The 19,002-nt window shown below is 49.1% G+C and overlaps 3 protein-coding genes across 7 annotated transcripts in view; 1 reads left to right on the forward strand and 2 right to left on the reverse strand.

The window, feature by feature from the left end:
* CHRNE (cholinergic receptor nicotinic epsilon subunit) overlaps positions 1-19,002 on the reverse strand; it is a 143,416-nt gene that overhangs the window by 4,029 nt on the left and 120,385 nt on the right. The gene's annotated exons all lie outside the window — the stretch shown is intronic.
* CXCL16 (C-X-C motif chemokine ligand 16) lies at positions 175-3,375 on the reverse strand. 2 transcript variants are annotated; one of them, XM_054575809.1, is made up of 5 exons: positions 2,952-3,375; positions 2,497-2,635; positions 2,134-2,216; positions 824-1,225; positions 175-414 (listed from the first exon to the last, which is right to left on the reverse strand). In XM_054575809.1, the coding sequence occupies exons 1-5, from the start codon at positions 3,016-3,018 to the stop codon at positions 362-364; spliced, it is 744 nt and encodes a 247-aa protein (XP_054431784.1). In that variant the 5' UTR covers positions 3,019-3,375; the 3' UTR covers positions 175-361. The 2 variants fall into 2 exon arrangements, with proteins under 2 accessions (XP_054431784.1, XP_054431783.1); XM_054575808.1 differs by having other exon boundaries at positions 2,134-2,219.
* Positions 4,203-9,197, forward strand: ZMYND15 (zinc finger MYND-type containing 15). Of its 2 annotated transcripts, XM_054575803.1 has the most exons (13): positions 4,203-4,779; positions 5,237-5,471; positions 5,561-5,716; positions 5,963-6,123; positions 6,650-6,802; positions 7,103-7,183; positions 7,332-7,448; positions 7,559-7,647; positions 7,735-7,833; positions 8,001-8,147; positions 8,211-8,297; positions 8,561-8,721; positions 9,020-9,197. In XM_054575803.1, exons 1-13 carry the CDS (start codon positions 4,203-4,205, stop codon positions 9,195-9,197), a joined length of 2,241 nt encoding a protein of 746 aa, XP_054431778.1. The 2 variants fall into 2 exon arrangements, with proteins under 2 accessions (XP_054431778.1, XP_054431779.1); XM_054575804.1 differs by lacking the exon at positions 7,332-7,448 and having other exon boundaries at positions 8,001-8,154; positions 8,239-8,297.

The raw sequence follows: 19,002 nt of genomic DNA on the forward strand, positions 1-19,002 counted from the left end.
TCATTGGGCTAAGTCGGTGCAGTATGAAGGGAAACTTTGGGGGACGGGAACGGGACCATCGGCAAAGAAGGTGAAGCCAGGAATCATGGTAAAGGGGCAAAGGTGTGAAGCCAATGTATCCAGAAAGAAGAGTCAATAATTATAAAAATAATTTTTTGTTAAAAAAAAAACAGAATTTTAGTATGTTGAAGGTAGATTTTTTACATTATAGCGTAGGGAAAAAACAAGCAGAAGAAGGTCTAAGAGCAGTGCCTGTTTACTTATTTATATATGGAGTGCTTACTATGCATCAGAGATTGTTCAAGTATATTAAATGTGCATGATATTTAGTCACAATTTTTATTCCCACTAGCTTCCATTCTTAGCCCATGTGTTGGGAGTCTGAGAGTCGACGTGTATATTGAAGCTGCAAATCTGGAAAAGATAAATTGAGAGAACAAAAGAAGGTGGGGTGGGGGGGTGATAGCTTGGAGAATCAGACTCCAAAACATTTAACCATACAACCTGGTACACAGTAGGTGCTCAGTAAAGATCTGTGAATTAAATGGGTGGTTCCCACCTTCCACAGCTTCATCTCCCACTAGCCTGCTCTAGCTGACATCTCGCTGTTTCTCCAAGCACTGGTCCCTGGACCCATGGTGGCTTCCCTTCCTCCCCATTCTGTAGTCTGGTTGACTCTTCTCTTGTGACCTATGGCCCGTGATGCCAATAACCTTCATATTTGCCTGGGGTGGCAAATATGTACCTAGACGCTGCTTGGGTCAGGATCCCTGCCAGGGAGACTAGTTCCTAATGGAGCGAGCGGTTCAGAGGTCCAGTTTACCTGGAGAGTACTGCGGTGACTTCTTACTCCTCCTCTTACACAGCACATAGAGGAGGACTCCAGTGAGGAGGAAGCTGATGGCCAAGAGGGACAACACTGGCACTGTGACAGCAGTCCCAGCTGTAGGACCCACATTCCCATCCAGCTGCTGCTTGTTCTCCCCAGTCTCCAGACTGTGGCCCACAGCGGAAGTAGTGGTTTCATTGGCGTGAGTGAGGTTTTCATCCAAAGGCAGTGCTGCTGGAAGGGTGTGCTGCTGGGTAGACTGCAAGGTGGGTGGCAGGTGTGTCTGGGCAGAGATGCTTGTGACTGCAGGTGCCCTTTCTGTGGACCCAGGAACCTGGCTGCTGCTGGGAGGTGAATGCTGGTGGGCCATTCTCCCCAGGAAAGCACGTCCACATTCTGGAGAGGCAAAGAAGCGAGCAGTCAGGGATATGAGGGGACATGCTGAAGTAGTAGATAAAGAGAGGGTCATGGGTCAAGGAGAACATCTAGGGAACAACTGAAGACCAGGAGAGCGAGGCAGGGGGAGAGGGGAAAGGTGGAGGAGAAGGAAGTGAGCCAACCACAACACAAAACCACTGGAACAAGCATGTATTCTGACCTGGGAAATCAAGAGACCTGGGTTGAAACCCTGGCCGTGCTACCTTGTTGTGTGACCTTGCACTTTGTCTCTGAACCTCTTAAGGACTCCTTGGTTTCAGCTGGGAAGCAGAGATCATTTTTGTACCAAGGGGCAGGGTAGCTGGGAGGATTAAATGAAATAAGGCATGGCCTGTGGGGCCCAGAGGGCAGTACGCTTACCACTGAGGCTACACAAGACAAATTGAGGTGGGGCGTGAAAAACATAGTGTATTTTAATGGTTGTATATTTCTTTTAGGAGAAAAATACAACCAGTGCATTAAATTTGTGACTTCACAGATACTGCATAGGTCAAGTTGCTATTTAAGTTTTTCAAAAGTGGCTTGTGCACACTTAGGATTTATTCATTTCATTGTGTGTACATTTTACCTCAAAAGAAAAATGGAACAATAAAATATTGAATTCTACTTAATAATATGCATGCTGAAATGTTTGGGGGTAAAATAGAATCATGCCTGCACCTTACTTGGAAATGCTTCAAAAAAACAAGGTGATAGATGATAGGGGATGGCTAGACAGACGGATGTACAATAAAGCAAAGTGCTGTAAACTCAACATTACAAAATACATTTGCTTTATTATGTACATATGTGAAACGTAAACTATAAATATATCAAATGTTACAGAATCTAGGTGGTGGGTATGGGAGAGGAGGGGGAAAACTCACCTTTGCGGTCCAAGCAGTGGATCAATGTAATCACCCATGGGTCTCTGCTGCCCCCGCACACAGTCCTGCGGGGTAGGCGGAACCTGCTGAGGCAGAACCTGGTCTCAGCTTCGAGAAGGTGGCCCCACTCTTCCAACTTTTTCCTCATTCCAAAAAGGTGAGGTCACCACCAAGAGCAACTGGGAAATTCCCAAGAGATCGAATAAGAAAGTGAAGGTTTTCAGAACTAGGCAAACATGCTGCAGAGGAAGGGCAGGTCCTCCCAGGAGGCGTTAAAGTGTGACCAGAGAGGGTCCTAGAGGCTCGCGGCGTGGGAAGGAGGGATTTACCAGGCGCGGCCCTTTCCGGGGTGGGTGAGATTACCTGACCAAGGGAGTGCATTGATCATAACTTTTCAGTTGTTTTCGGAAATGTTCCATTTGTTGAGCCGTTGGAGGGGAGTGGGAATAAAACGGTGTATCACAGCGACAACTTCCAGTGGTGCTGCCCTCATTGCCACGGCCTGGGCGGGGCAGAGGTGGTCAAGCACTGGCTCCCAGACCAAGGTGCTCCTCACACTGTCCCTTCTCCTCCAACCCACGGCCCCACTGCAGCCTCTTCCCTAGCCCCGGGTCTGCCCCAGGCTCAACCCACACACCACATCCCCCAATGCGTTCAGAACCCCAGGTGTCCTCCAGCCCGACCCCACCTCCAGGCAGCTGGCCCTCTCCCTTGGGGATCCTGGCACGCCTGGCTCCCCCGCCGCACACACACACACACCCGTCCCTCCTCTTTCCCCTTATTCGGGGGTCTGAGCCCCAGCCCGCCCCCTGACGAACCTGGCAGAATCAGCATCGCTAGCAGGAGCAGGAGAGCGAGGAATTGGGGCCCCCAGGTCCCCCTCATCTCGGGGCCACGCGTCCCAGTCTGGCTCCCCGACAGGCTCCGGAGAGTGGCGGCTGGTTTCTTGAAGGCTTTTTCGTCCTTCACCTGCCCTGCCTGAGATTCTGGGAGAGGCAGAGGCCGTGAGCGCCGGCCTAGGCTCGGGGCGCGAGGTGGCTCCCCGCCTCCCTTCCTCCCGGCGCTCGCAGCGTCTGGACTCGACAGCGCAGTCAGTTCAGTGGACTCTCGAAGATTCTGATCTTCCTCCCACGCCGGGAAAGCCCCGAGGCGGAGCTCCTTCGCCCCGTCCCGGGGCCACCGGACCCCTCAAGGGTTGGTCGCAATGTCAGAAGAGAAGGAAAATTCGGGCTGCGGTGAGGTGGGCAGGCGAGCGGCGACTGACCCGCTGACGGTGCGATTTAGGTCCGCCAGCCCCGCCCGTCCGTTCACCCGCTTCAGGTCGCCCACGGGACCTGTGACACGCGTGAGAGGCTACACCCTGCTTCCTCCTCCAAGACTCTTTCACTTCCCCGGCGGGCTCCTCGAGCAGCTGGAGTCACTCACATGGCCGGAGAGCTGGGGCCGGAAAGTCCGCGCGCTCGGCCGCACGGACGCGGACCTGAACCTCCGGGACACACGCTGCCAACTCGCGAGGAGCGGGCGGTGGGCTCCGCAGCCCTGACGTCACGCCCGCCCCCACCCCCGAGGTATTTACCTTCGAAAAGTGGTGGCGGCTGCAGGTACCGGAGCAGTGGAACGGCCGGAGAGGCCAGGTCTGCTGGGGCTCACCCCCAAACCGATCCAAGCTGAAGGGACGCTCTGGCTCCTCCTGTTCCCTCCTCCCACGGACGGACCCAAAAGTCTTCCTTCCTTGCCCAACCTTTCCGGACGGGATGGATTAGCCCTCCCTCATCTCTATCCCACCTCAAACTCTGCTCTTGAGGTTTGAGCCTCAAATACCATCTCACTCCTGGGTACAGCTTTAACCCTAATGGTCCACCTTCAAGTCTAGCCTCCATTCTCATCGCTGGACTCCCACTTTCAGCCTTGAAAACGTTATTCTCAGGTCCTAACACTTACCTCTAGAGCCTAAAACCCACCCTCCCGCATTTTGTGACCCAGCCCCAAATTCTCACCACCACTCTCTACCTCACCGTATAACCCCTTCCTCTGCTTAGTCTGAGCCCCGGCCCGGTGCCCCTGAAGACATGGAGTTTGTGTCTGGATACCGAGATGAGTTCCTTGATTTCACTGCCCTCCTCTTCGGCTGGTTCCGAAAGTTTGTGGCAGAGCGTGGGGCTGTGGAGACCAGCCTTGAGGGCCGGGGGCAACAGCTAGAGGCTCAGATCAGAAGGCTGCCCCAGGACCCTGCCCTTTGGGTGCTCCATGTCTTGCCCAACCGTAATGTGGGCATCAGCTTGGGGCAAGGGGCAGAGCCAGGTCCCGGACCAGGCCTGGGGCCCGGCTGGCTGCTGGGAGATGAGCCCCCCCTCCACCTTCGAGACCTAAGCCCCTATGTCAGCTTTATCAGTTTGGAAGAAGGGGAGGAAGGGGAGGAGGAAGAGGAAGAAGAAGAAAATGGAGAGGATAATGCAAGCACAGAGAAGGTAGAACCAGAGGAGGATGGGGAGCCAGGCCACGGGAGCAGGGAGTCCCCCCAGGAAGCAAATCCTCCAGGGGAGCCAGAGGAGGCTGAGCAGGAGGCCGGAGGTGGCAAGGATGGCTGCCCAGAGGACAGGGCAGAAGACAGAACCTGGCCAGAGAGGAGGAAGGGACAGAAAAGTGGTAAGAACCTAGGGCTGGCCCTGCCCTGCCCCCTGCCCAGACATATCCCCTCTCTGAAGTCCCGCTTACCACTCAGAACCCATATAGGAGGCTCAGAGAAAAGGGTGGCTTTAAGTCAGCCTGGCCTGAAAAGGTGCTTTCATTGTCCCACATTGTTTTTGTTTTTAAATTTGAGCCGACATTTAAACATTGGAAGTAAAAAAACACACCTGATGTATGGGGTTATACCTTCTTTAAAAAACAAAATGAGGTTCTGACAGCAGGCCCACATTTCTGTACGGCAGCAGACACTGGAACCGTGCAGCAGCTGATGCTTTAGACGAGGCACACCTTCTCTACCTAGTTCCCTCTACTCACTTAGTCTATTTGTCCAGCCCCTGGAGGCATTTGACCTTGACACCCCTGACCCCATCATCTTTGCCACCCCCCCACCTCTGACTTTTCCCTTCTTCTCCAGAGGCTGCCCCCCTGCACCTTTCCTGCCTCTTACTGGTGACCGATGAACATGGCACCATCCTGGGCATTGACCTGCTAATGGAGGGAGCCCAGAGGGGTGCCGGCAAGGACTCAGAGACAGAGAACCTGGCTCCTCGGGCCTATGCTCTCCTCTGCCACAGCATGGCCTGCCCCATGGGCTCTGGAGACCCTCGAAAGCCCCGACAGCTCACTGTGGGAGATGCCCAGCTACATCGGTACAGAAATCTGGTACATGAGAGTGGGAAGGCTTAGGGGGCCTGGACTCTGCACCCCGCAGCCTGATGCCCTCTTCATCCCCATTCAGAAAGCTGGAGAGTCTGGTCCCAAGGCTGGGAGTGAAGTTAGCCAAGACCCCAATGCGGACATGGGGTCCCCAGCCAGGCTTCACCTTTGCCTCCCTTCGGGCTCGAACCTGCCACGTTTGTCACAAGCACAGCTTTGAAGTGAAGCTGACACCCTGGTGAGCAGCCCACAAAGACGGAGTCAAAGAAAGGAGCACCCCAACAGTCAGGCAAACAGAGAGAGAGCAGGCTGGTGTGGGACCCTGTAGACAGACAGAGTGAGGGACGAGGAAATGAGATGAAAACAACAGGCTGTTACTGGCAGAGAGGATACAGACAAACAGACCGAGGGGCATATGGGTAGCGCCAGGGCAGATAGTGGGCAGACAGAGGACTTACAGAGCGTAATGCTCCTGTGTCCCCAGTCCCCAGTGTGGTGCTGTCTTATACTGTGGAGAGGCCTGTCTCCGGGCCGACTGGCGGCGATGCCCAGATGATGTGAGCCACAGATTTTGGTGCCCAAGGCTTGCAGCCTTCATGGAGCGGACAGGGGAACTGGCAACTCTGCCTTTTACCTACACTGCAGGTACCATAAGGAAGTCAGGATGGGGAGGGGGAACTGGGACCCCATCTTTGTGCCTAGTGCTTGGGTGTCTGGGAAAAAGGTCTTAGAGGTTAAGTGCCTGGGGCTGGAGTCTGGATCCCTGGAATTAAGGACTGGGGGCTGGGTATTTGAGGCTGGGAACTAGACCCCTGAGGCTGGAGACAGGATCCAGCTAAGGACTCAGCACCCGGGTCCCTGAGAGAGCTTAGGGGATTTGGAACTATCAATTCAAACTATCGCTTCCTAGCTCCACCACTAACTGGTGACCTTAAGCAAATCACTTAATTTCTTAGTGCCTTCGTTTCCCCACCTGTGAAATAGGGTATTAACAAATGTTCCCAGGGAACAAACATCAGAATTCTGTAGGCTGGATGCCTGCTACACTGCAGACACTTGGAAGTGTTAGTTCTCTCCCCAACTAGCACCATACTCAGACCCAGGGTGAGGAAGGCTAAAGTCTGGGATCCTAGCCACCAGACCCTCAGCCCTTCTCCTCCTCCTTCTCCAGAAGTGACCAGCGAAACCTTCAACAAGGAGGCCTTCCTGGCCTCACGGGGCCTCACGCGTGGCTACTGGACCCAGATCAGCATGCTGATTCCAGGCCCTGGCACCCCCAGGCACCCCCGGGGCAGCATGCCGTCTCTCGGCCTCCTTCTCGACGGTGCGTGGGATCTCTCTTCAGGCCTGGGCCTCTCAGACCATGGAAAAAGAGGGGAGAGAATCGAGTTGTCTGAGTCCCAAATGACCCGTCCAAATAAACACTAAACTTTCACTACCAGGGCCATTTCAGTCCTCTTCCTAACCCTCTAAGTCACTGCTGTCCTCCGCATCCAGAAACTCCATCCCTAGGCAACCCCGTACCCGCCTTCCCCTTGTTCCAGGTCCTTTGGAAGGGAGAGGGGAAGCATGCCCGGCAGGGGTCTCCGTGACCAGTCTCCTCCTCTTTCTTTCCTCCTCTCAGGGGATCCCTACCGGCTTCTCCAGGGGGACGGGCCTGCCCTGATGCCTCCTGTGCCTCCGGATCCACCCAGGGGCCTCTTGGGTGAGCTGGAGGGGCCCTGTAGGGACTAGGGACAGGGACGGGGACTGGAGAGCCAGCAGTCTGGTGGCTGAGATAAATGGGACTATTAGACGGGAGGTGTCGGGGCCCAGCCCTGGGGCCAGGTCCCCCAGCAACGCACACTCCCCAGGCTCGTGGCAGGATTACTACACATGGCGGGGCCTCAGCTTGGACTCCCCCATGGCGGTGCTGCTCACCTACCCACTGACCGTGTACTACGTCATCACCCGCCTGGTGCCCCAGTCCTGTAAGGAGATCAAAGGGGGGTGGTGCATGAGGCGGGGCAACAGGGAGCTGGTAGGGACAGGAGGGAAGAGGAGAGAGACCTTGTCCCTAAATGGCTAGCTTCTCACACAGTCCCTGAGCTCAACATCCAGAACAAACAGTCGCTGAAAATCCACGTGGTGGAGGCCGGGAAGGAGTTTGACCTTGTCATGGTGTTTTGGGTAAGTCCCTCCAGGCCCAGAAACTGGGCATTTGGGTGTGAAAGTGGGTGCAGGGCGGGACCCCAATCTGTCCTCTCTGTTTTTTAGGAGCTCTTGGTCTTGCTCCCCCACGTGGCCTTGGAACTACAGTTTGTGGGTGATGGCCTGCCCCCTGAGAGTGACCAGAAGCACTTTACCCTGCAGAGGGTGAGGGCTGCGGGGGACCCTACTCTTCAGCCGATCCCCCTGCTGCCCTCCTTATTGGAACTTGCCCTCCGCTCGCCCCCCGCGCCCCCTCCCCGTCTTGTCTGATGCACCCACCACTCCCCTAACTAACTCCCAGTGCTTTCTCCACCCGTCTCATGGCCCCCCAGGATGGCCCTGAAGTATCTGTCCGTCCTGGTTCCGGGGTATCAGCCCGGCTCAGCTCTGGAACTAAGGAGAAGGGGGGCCGAAGGGACCTGCAGATCAAAGTGTCTGCGCGTCCCTACCACCTGCTCCAGGGGCCCAAGCCTGACTTGGTTATTGGTAAGAACCTGGGGTAGGAGTGGGAGAAGGTGGGAGAAGAAAACCACAGGAGTAAGCTTCTCCCTGCTCCGCTCTGGTCCACAGGATTCAACTCTGGCTTTGGTCTCAAGGACACTTGGCTGAGCTCGCTGCCCCGGTTACAGGTGGGCAAAGAGCAAAAGGGAATTTCACCTCCTGCCCAGTCCCTCCTCCTTTCCTGAAAGTCCCTGCTTCTCCACGATCTCTCTGCTTCACAGCCCCGGGGGCCACCCGCGGGCCCTCTCGCCCCTCCCTGTGTCTGCTTCGTACCGCTCCTCCCTCAGGGTCTATCTGGGTTCTCAGTCTGTAACCTAGTCTGCAACCCCTGCTGCTCGGGAGGTCCCTGGTGGGAGGAGCCTGAGACTAACCGAGGTCGGCCCCACCCCAGTCCCTTCGCGTGCCGGCCTTCTTCACCGAGAGCAGCGAGTACGGCTGCGTGATGGACGACCAGACCATGGCAGTGGCCACAGGAGGGGGCACCAGCCCTCCACAGCCCAACCCTTTCCGCTCCCCCTTTCGTCTCAGAGCGGCAGACAACTGCATGCCCTGGTAAGGGCCCACCACCCTCCCCTCTGCCCCCGCTCCCTGACCCTTAACTTCTTCCTCTCTAGCTGCTCATCCTAAAAGGCCCACCCCTACTCTCTGCTCTCCTGGGACCCTCCCTGCCCCAACCCTACAGCCTGCCTTTTCTGCCCCCGACAACCCACCACCTCCCTGGCTGGTCTCGACACCCCAACACACCCCTCTTTACATCCAACTCAAAATCTCTCCAACTCCCCGCCCACCGCCAAAGACGATTCCCCCCCGGCTGGTGGGAATCCGCCCCTGACACCGCCACGCCCCTCAGGTACTGCAACGCCTTCATCTTCCATCTGGTCTACAAGCCTCCGCAGGGCAGCGGGGTCCGCCCGGTGCCTGGGCCCGGACCTCCGGCCCCAACTCCCGCAGCTCCTCCCGCCCCCGCCCCCGCCCGAAGGCGCCGAGGAGAAAAGAAACCCGGGCGGGGGTCCCGCCGGCGGAGGTGAGGGCTGAGAGGTAGCAGTCCCCACCCGCCGCCCCTCTCCCAGCAGGCGCCCGAAAGGGACACGGAACACTCAAGGCCGAGAGGGGGAGGCCGGTTGGCAGAACTTGGAAAAGGTACATAAAATTGCTTGTTTGAAACCACTGAGTCAAATGCTCATAACTGAGTCACTAAAAGGGGAGGGGAGTAAAGGATTTCGGGATGACTCATTTTCCTCCAGCTTCTTGGCGGCCTCGGTGGCCGTCCCCTCTCTTACTTGAGACTCTGACCCTCCTTGGTAACACCAAACTCCTCCGAGCGAGTATGTGGGTAAATCATTTTCCCACCCCAGCAACCCTCAGGGAACCTGCCCCAAAGCAAGACTAAGAAACAGAAAGCAGCTTCTCACAGGGAGTCAGGGGAAGCACACACTGTCCAAGGCGCTCACAGACCCCTGGGTTTATAGTCCGTGCAAGGCCCCAGCCACTCAGCTGCTCAAGTTAGAAACCTGGAGGCCGTCCTTGATTTCACCTTCTCTCATCACGGTATCCAATCAGGAACCAATTCCGGCTGAGCCAGACTGCTAAAGGCAGTCGAATCCACCAGTTTATGTCCAGTCCCACCACAAACTCCGCCAGAAACTCATCTCCACATTTCAGCCAGCATATTCCTTCTAAAACAGACATTCAAACACTTTACCCTGCCCCCAAATCCCTTCAGTGACTTGACTCTGCTTTTGAAGTCCCCTTCAGGGTAAGCTGGACTTAGCGACTCTCACTGAGTATAGAAAAGCAAAAATAGTCATGAAACCTGGTAGATGCCTCCTTAACCAAGTGATTAAGGTTAAAGAAGTAGTAAGTCCTGATAACATCCTGTGCTCCCCGACATGATGCAATGAGACCACGTCCCCACTGTAGTGTTCTTTGCAAAAACCCATGACTTCAGTCTAATCAAGAGAAAACATCAGATAAATCCAAATCACAGAACAGTCTACAATATGCCCCCATCACTATTCTTCAAAAGTGTCAAAGCTATGAGAGGCAAGGAAAGACCAAGAAACTGGCAGATTGAAAGAGACTGAGACGTGATGACTAAATCTGCAGTAGCCTGAACTGGGTCCTGAAACAGAAAAAGGACACTAGTGGAGAAACTGGAGAAACCTCAATAAAGTCTGTAGTTTAACTAATGGTATTGTATGGATGTTAATTTCTTGGCTTTGATAAATATGTCATGGTTTTGTAAGATGTAACATTAAAGGAAGATGGGCAGAAGGTATAAGAGAATGCTCTACTGTCTTTGCAACTTACCTAAAAATCTAAAATTATTTCAAAATAAAAAGTTAAAAATCAAGTTCAGACTCCTTGCTATGGCTTATAAGGTGCTGCTGTGCATGCGCTCATTCTCTCTTATTATAAATATTTTATTATCTAAGTTTCCAAATACAAAAGCCCAGAGACTTAGTATAATGAGTCTCTATGTAGCCATCACTCAACTTCAACAATTACCAGCTTTTTTCCCATCTTATTATTACCCCCTGTGATACTATGATGTAGTAAGAAATATATATTTGGTCTGCCCTGCATTCCTAGCATTAAAACCCTTGGGATTCCCAGATGATGGGGTGAGCGGAGTGTCTTTTGTTGTACATAAACTCCTTCCAACCATACCTGTGTTTATGCTAATGAGGTGACCCTAGGTGAGCCCATATTTAACTTCACATGGGGGCAGGTTGCTAGAGGAACCAACCAGATGATTAGAGGACTGGAACCTTCGGCCCACCCCTCAAACCTCAGGGAGATGTGACAGGGACAGGAGGTTGCATTAATCATCAAGATTTATTCAATCATGCCTCCATAATGGAATCACCATAAAAACCCTTACCCCTGCCCAATGGATTGGTGAATAGCACACTGTGGTGCAGAGGATGGTGCACCTAGAGAGAGCACGGAAGCGCAACACCACTCCCCCTAAACTTTGTCCTATGCATCTCTTTCATTTGTCTCTTCCTTTGTAATAAACCAGTAATAATAAACTGTTCTTCCTGAGTTATGCGAGCCATTTTAGTAAATTAGTGAACCTGAGGAGGGGGTCGTGGGAACCCCCAATTCATAGTCAGTTGGTCAGAAGTACGGGAGGCCAGAACTTATGATTGGCCTCTGAAGCGGAGGGCAGTCTTTTGGGATTAAGCTCACACTGGGTATTTAGTGTCAAAACTGATTGATTTGTAGGACAGCCTGTTGCTGTGTGGGCGTTTAGAGAATTGGTTGGTAAAGGGGGAAAAAATAACGGCCAAATTTGGTGTAAAGAGTGCTGGTATTAAAAACAGCTAATAGATGGTGTCAGAAGTGAGATTTGATAGATTGGCCCTGGCTCACAGAAATATGTGGTTTTGACCCGGAAGGGGGAAGTCCCTTGGGGGAAACTCAAGCCCCAAGTCAAGAGCGTTCTTCACTTCTGGTAGGAAAGAATTTAAGACTGTAAGAAGTGAGCTAGAGAAAAGGCAAAAGTGGAAAAGCAGATTTTATGGAGCAGAGAGGACAAGCAAGAAAAGTCACTCCATAGACAGAATAGCAGACTCTCCTCCCAAAAGAAGGAAAGAGACCCCAACCACCTCTAGAGGTTGAGCTTTTATCTGTTTACCGTTTCTACAGAAAATTGCTGGTATGTGGAAATACAGAGTGGAAGAACATGTTGGGTTTCACTTTAACCTTTACCAGGTATATTTTATAGTCTGTTTACCCTTCATGGTGGGTGTAAATGGTAAGGTGTGGGTGAGTAGCTATTATTGAGTCTGTGCAGGAGCTCTCTGTCCGGAGGCCCTTGGTCCTCTGCTTGCATCTCAGGTGGGCTGAGTTCCCTGACGGGCAGTAAGGAGCGGGCCCCCGACTGAACTTGGTTTGGCTTCAGTTAATTTATATAGTTCTGACGCCCCTCTCTTATATTAGTTTGGGAAAAGAAAGAATGAAAGTGTGTGAAATGAGGCAACTTTGATCCCTGGGAGGTCACGTGGTCACCACTGGTGTGGAGCAGCAGCTGTGCTGCAATCATTTACTGAAAGCACAAGTTACAAATGAAATTTAAAATTGGATCCCAGGAGTTGGTTCAGCGGATGCGTAAGGCAATATAAACTAATAAGAAAAAAGTGAAATATACAATCCTTTGGTTATTATCTGTAATAGCTAAAATCAAATTTTTCAAAAAGAGTTCTGGTTTGGTTTTTCTTTTAAGATTTATTTATTAATTAATTATTTGTTTATTTTTGGAAAGGGCAATGGAGGAAGGAAGAGAAGGAGAGAAACATCCATGTGTGGTTGCCAGTCACAGGCCCCCCTACTGGGGACCTGGCCCGCAACCCAGGCCTGTGCCCTGACTGGGAATCGAACCAGCAACCGTTTGGTTTTCAGGCCAGCACTCAATCCACTGAGCCACACCCACCAGGACAAAGCGCTCTGATTTGGACCTTAATGCTAGACTAAGCTCAGATGTTGATCAGTTTAAGCTTTGGTCAGTAGCCTCAAGCTGTCCACAAAGTAAAAAATTATGCTGAGACAGCAGAAAGCACCTCTAAGGCCTCTAGTCACCACGAAGGTAGTCAATACTAGTCAATATGAGGGGAGGGCAAAACCAAGAAAGTACTAAAACCAGGGGGTATTAACGTGAAGGAGTTGCTTCCTTTTACAGATCGGTATCATCAGCTTCCTGAAGAAACTTTAACTAAAATGGAACATGAGAGTGAATAATTTAGGTGCAATCACGTTGGTATTAAACGCTGCAGGGTAGGAGAGCATGTTTGGGTTGATGCAGGAAACAAAGCTCCCCATTAAACAATCACAGGTGGTTGTGCACAATGCAGACACACAGGCGGTTATTCCTGAGAAATAATCTTCAAGCTGTAATAGTCACTACTTGATTAGCAAAAAGACAGATTAGCAAAAAGGGACTTATTGTGAATAACAAGAGACACTCCTCCCACACTTATCACTCAGGAAATTCCAAGAGTCTTTTTACAAGTACTAGTGCCAGGAACTTGGGACAAAGACTCAATGTGTAGTTATTATCATGTCACAATTCACGTACTCCCACCTTTTTCCCAATATTTTAAAGCGCACCCCATACATGAGTCATCTCATTTATATGCACCTAAACTAATAAGTGCTCTTTAAAAATGTAACCGCCATGCCATTATCATACCCAATAAAATTAATAATTATTGAATATTTTTAATATCCAGTTCATATTTAAATTTCTTTAACTCAAAAATTCCTTTTACAGTTGGTTTGTTCCAATCAAGAAATAAACAGCTCTGGCTGGTGTGCCTCAATGGATTGAGTGCTGGTCTGTGAACCAAAAGGTCACCAGATCAATTCCCAGTCAGAGTGCATGCCAGGGTTGAGGGCCAGGTCCCCATTTGGGGGCATGTGAGAGACAACTGAATGCTCCTCTTAAGCATCTTTGTTTCTCTTCCTCTCCTTCTCGCTCCCTTCCCCTCTCTCTAAAAAATAAATAAAATCTGCCCTGGATGGTGTGGCTCAGGGGACTGAGTGCCGGCCTGTGAACCAAAGGGTAGCCAGTTTGATTCCCAGTCAGGGCACGTGCCTGGGTTGCCGACCAGGTCCCTCATTGGGAGTGTGGCAAAAGCAACCACGCATTGATGTTTCTCTCCCTCACTTTCTGCCTCCCTTCCCCTCTCTCTAAAAATAAATAAATAAAATCTTTTAAAAAACACAAAGATCCATGCATGGCTTTTGGCTATGTCTCCTAAGTCTCTTTTATTCTGTAACAGACCAACCTCCCTTTTCTTTTTTTTTCTTTTTTTTTCAGTAGCAAAAAAAAAAAAAAAAAAAAAAGTATTAAAAATTGAAATGGGAGATCTACAGTTTATGGTTCCACAGGTAAAGTGCTTGAAAGTTGCCATTCTGCCCTAACAACCTCCCTCATCTTTCCTTTTAATTTTCATGCCACTGATCACCGGAGAAACTGAATCATTTGTCTTCCTTCGGGATCTGGCTGATTACTTCCTCATGGTGTTTTTACAACTAGTTTGTTTATTTTCTTTCATACCTATGCACCGGTAGTTGGATCTAGATGACAAGGCACTTTTAATGTAGTCCCTGCCAACCTATTGGGATGATCTCATGCCACTTCCCGTTCCCTCTCTGCCCTCCAGCTAGACGCCCCTGTGTGAAGACATCACACTCTCTCATTGCAGAACTTCCCCTTCTTCTTGCTCAACTAATTCCCTCTCAGGCTAAATGTCACTTCCTCCAGGAGGGAGGACTTTCTTGAGCCCCAGATGAGGGTAGAGCCCCCTGCTAAGGCCTCACAGAGCCTTGTATGTTTCCTACAGCTATATCAGGGAAGCTTAGGTCCCTCGTGGACTGCGGGGAAATAGAACTTTTCACCACTACCTTGGCCAGAAAATAACCTTTTCCTAAATTCCTGCCATCAACTGTATCAAAATATGAAAGGATATGATTCTCTCCGAGTGGTGGGACTACTAAGGATTCGTTTATTCATTTCGTTTATACTGCTCATTTTTCTCCCATGAGCACACAGTGTGTTTGCAATAAAAATGTTTAATTTACAACTGCTCTCTTTAATAATTCATTTACTAAATTCACCTACAAAGCACGCAAGGCTTTGTGTTGGACATTAGAGATGCAATGGAGGAAAAGTCAGCTAATGGTCCCTGCCTCTGTGAAACCGACAGTCTAGGGCAGGGGTCAGTGACTATGGCCTGTAGCCAAATCCAATCCACTACCTGTTTTTGTATGATCTGCAAATTAAGGAATCAAAAGAAGAAGAATATTTTAGGATGTGAAAATTATATAAAGGTCAAATTGCAGTATCCATAAATGTATATTGAAATAGACCCACAAGCCTCTCTTTACGTATTGTATGTGGCTACTTTCATAATACAAAAAGCAGGATTTGAGTACTGTGCTGGTCACAGAAACCATATGGCCTGCAGAGCCTGAAATATTTACTAACCGGCCCTTCAGAGAAAAAGTTTGCTGACCCCTGGTCTAGGGCAAGATTTTCAAATTCAGATTTATGAGATTTAATGTGGGTCATAAAGTCAATGTTGTGGGCCTCAAATAGCATTCTTTTTTTAATGAAATAGAATAGAATAAGAGTTGTATCACATGTAGTGAGAGTGAATATTATTTTGTGAAATATTTGTCATATATACAACATATACTTATATGTGTGTATGTGCTTCATCATGATATAAAATATATTTCTGACTTCTGGTCAAGACAGAGGCATAGGCAGACAGCTTCATTTCCTCCTGCAACCACAAGAATAACAACTAACCTCAAAACAGAAAACAGCAAGAACTGCCCGAAAATCAAACTGTATGGAAGTCTGACAACCAGGATTTAAAGAAGCCACATTCATCCAGACGGGTAGGAGGGGCAGAGTCACAGGGTTGGGGCAGAGAGGACGTGGCTGGCGTGGAGAGACAGAGGCAGCAGGGCTGGCGGTCCCACATTCACGTGTGGTGGATAAAAATCAGAAGGGATACCATGGGAGCCAGCAATCCCAGCCGCATGCCAGATAGCACAGCCCAGGACTCCAGTGCCAGGAAGATAAAGCCTCATAACTTATGGCTGTAAAAGTCAGTGGGGGTTGGGCCAATGGAAGCAACCACTAGTTCCTCGGGGGAGTCCATTTAAAGGGCCTGAGCAGACTTAGAATGTGTGCAAACCCACCCACTCTGGGAATCACCATGAGGGCAACAGCTAGAAGGTACCAGTTACATACAGGAAGAGGGTGAAGTGAATGGGAACAGGATGAGTACCAGGCAAATCTCCATAAGCCAGGCAGCAGCATTGTCCCCTCTCCAACCCCTCCCACCACACAGAGCCACAAGGCAGAGAAGCAGGTTGGCCCACCCTGGTGAATACCTATCGCTCTTCCTCGTACAACTTAACAGGTGCACTAAGACTGGTAGGGAGTCAAAGAAGCTCTACCTAATACACAGAAACAAACACAGCAAGGCTGCCAAACTGAGGAAATAAAGAAATATGCCCCAAATGAAAGAACAGAACAAAACCCCAGCAAAAGAACTAAATGAAATGGAGATAGCCAACCTATCAGATGCAGAGTTTAAAACACTGGTGATCAGGATGCTCAGAGAACTCACTGAGTATGGCAAAAATATAAGGGAAAAATGAAGGTTACACTAAATGAAATAAAAAAAAAAATCCACAGGGAGCCAACAGTGAAGGGAAGGAAGCAAGGATTCAAATCAATGATTTGGAACATAAGGAAGAAGTAAACACATTCAACCAGAAAAGAAAGAAGCAACGAATTAAAAAAAAAAAATGAAGAGAGTATAAGAAGACTCTGGGATATCTTTAAAAGTGCCAACATCCAAATCACAGGGATGCCAGAAGGAGAAGAGAAAGAGCAAGAAATTGAAAACTTATTTGAAAAAATAATGAAAGAAAACTTCCCTAATTTGGTGAAGGAAATAGACATAACAAGTCCAGGAAGCACAGAGAGTCGCAAACAAGATGGACCCAAAGAGGACCACATAAAGACACATCATAATTAAAATGTCAAAAGTTAAAGAGAAAGAGAGAGAAAAGCTGCAAGAGAAAAGAAGAGAGTTACCCACAAAGGAGTTCCCAGAAGACTGTCAGCTCTTTTCTCAAAGCTTTCAGGCAAGAAGGGACTGGCAAGAAGCACTCAAAGCAATGAAAAACAAGGACCTAAAACCAAGATTACTCTATCCAGCAGAGCTATCATTAAGAATGTAAGGGCAGATAAAGTGCTTCCCAAACAGGGTAAAGCTAAAGAAATTCATCATCACCAGGCCATTATTACATGAAATGTTAAAGGGACTTACTTAAGAAAAAGAAGATCAATACTATGAACATTAAAATGACAGCACACAACTATCAACAACTGACTCTAAAAAACAAAGAAACAAACAAAAACTAAGCAAACCACCAGAACAGGAATAGAATCATAGATATGGAGATCATTTGTAGAGTTACCAGCTGGGAGGGGGAAGGAAGAGAATGGAGGAAAAGATGCAGGTATTAAGAAGCATAATTGGTCAGTACAAAATAAACAGGTGTATATTAAGAATACTATAGGAAATGAAGAAGCCAAAAAACTTATATGCATGACCCATGGATATGAACTAAGGGGGCGATTGCTGGAGGGAAGGGAGGTACCAGGCTGAAGGGGGCAAAGTGGGGAAAAGTAGGACAACTGTATTAGCATAATCAATAAAATACACTTAAAAAAATAAAATCTTTTTACTTGGTTCCTCATGAAAAATAAATAAAATAAAATAAAATAAAATATATTTCTTACTGTTGACCATGGTCAAAACATCTAAAAGTCACCAGCTTGTAGGAGACCTGGAAAAAACAAAGAAGAGAGAAAATTGCAGCACAACATGATTGGTGTGATTATGAAAGGATTAAGACTCTTACAGACGTAGAAGAGGCACTTCAGACAGACTCACAATGTCAGAGAGGGCTTCCTGGAAGAAATGACATTGAAACAATGACCTGAAAGACAACCTAGCCATATAAAGAAGAGGAAAAAATGGTCACAGTGTGTGCAAAGGCCCTGGGGCAAAAGTAAGCAAGGCACTGGGGAAAAACTATAAGATGTTCAGTGTGGTTGGAGTTTAGAATGGAATGAGGCTTGCTTACCCCACTCACTCTCTATCATACTATTTTCTTTGAGCTCTTAGCACAGTTATTTTATCTTATTTATTCATTTGTATTTATTACCTCTTCTCTTCTGACACAGTAAAAAGTAAATTCTGTGAAAGGGGAGATCTTGTCTGCCTTGTTTATAACTATGCCTTAGCATAGTGCCTAGGATGTAATAGCCACTCATCATTTACTAAAGTAATTTTAGAAAGACATGCCTGCTATCCGGGGGGAAAGATGGACTATGAGAGAGTAAGACTTGAGGCGATAGATCAGCTAGGAGATTTTGGTTATATGGCAGGCAAGAGCAGATGCTGCCTTGATGTTGGAGAGAAACAGGTGGATATTAGGGATAATGAGGAAGTAGAAATAACGGGTGGTCGTCAGTGAATAAATATTGGGGCAAGGGGAGGGTAGTGAAGGAGCTGAAGGGATGAAGGATGACTTCCTGGTTCCTAGCTTGGGCAACTAGATAGAAGGGTCATCTGCTCACCCTGGGGGCACAAGCAGAAGAGAAATGGAGTTGGAGAAGTTGGAAGGAGGTGGGAGAGAAAGGTAATGAATTCAGGGGAGGACTTGTTATGTTTCAGAGGCTTGTGGGCCCTCCTGGTGGCGATTCTGGTAGGCAGTTGATATGGGAGACGGAACTCACACCTAGGAGACTGAATGAGAGAACCAAGAGAGAATGAGAAGAGGCCTTAAAAAGAGAATCCTGTTAAAGATAAAAATGTCAGGAGGGTCAGAAGGGGAGGAGCCAGCAAGGAGAGGGAGAAGTGAGAAGTGCTGAGGGTAGCAGGAAAACCCAGGAGAGTTCAGAAACAAAGAAGTGGTGGGCACCTCGGTCAGGTGAGATCACAGTGAATAGGTGTCTCCTGTACTTGGCAACAAGGACATGAGAGCATTCAGCAGAATGGCGGTGGCAGACTTGAGAGAGTAGATAAGGGAGAGGGAAGCAATAATGAAGCTATGAAGACTATACCGAGAACACTAAAAAGGGAACTGCAAATAACCCTCATTCCCAAAACTCAGAGATAACCATGATCACCATTCTGGTGTCCTTACAGTCTCTTTTGCAAGGATGTAAGTATCTTTGTAGAACTTTAATCAAACTGTGCATAATGCTAACTAGCTTATTTTTTAAATAAA

Source organism: Pteronotus mesoamericanus, unplaced genomic scaffold, assembly GCF_021234165.1.
Source record: "Pteronotus mesoamericanus isolate MK-2021 breed Mesoamerican mustached bat unplaced genomic scaffold, CSHL_Meso_final contig_317, whole genome shotgun sequence".
NCBI classification, from domain to species: domain Eukaryota; kingdom Metazoa; phylum Chordata; class Mammalia; order Chiroptera; family Mormoopidae; genus Pteronotus; species Pteronotus mesoamericanus.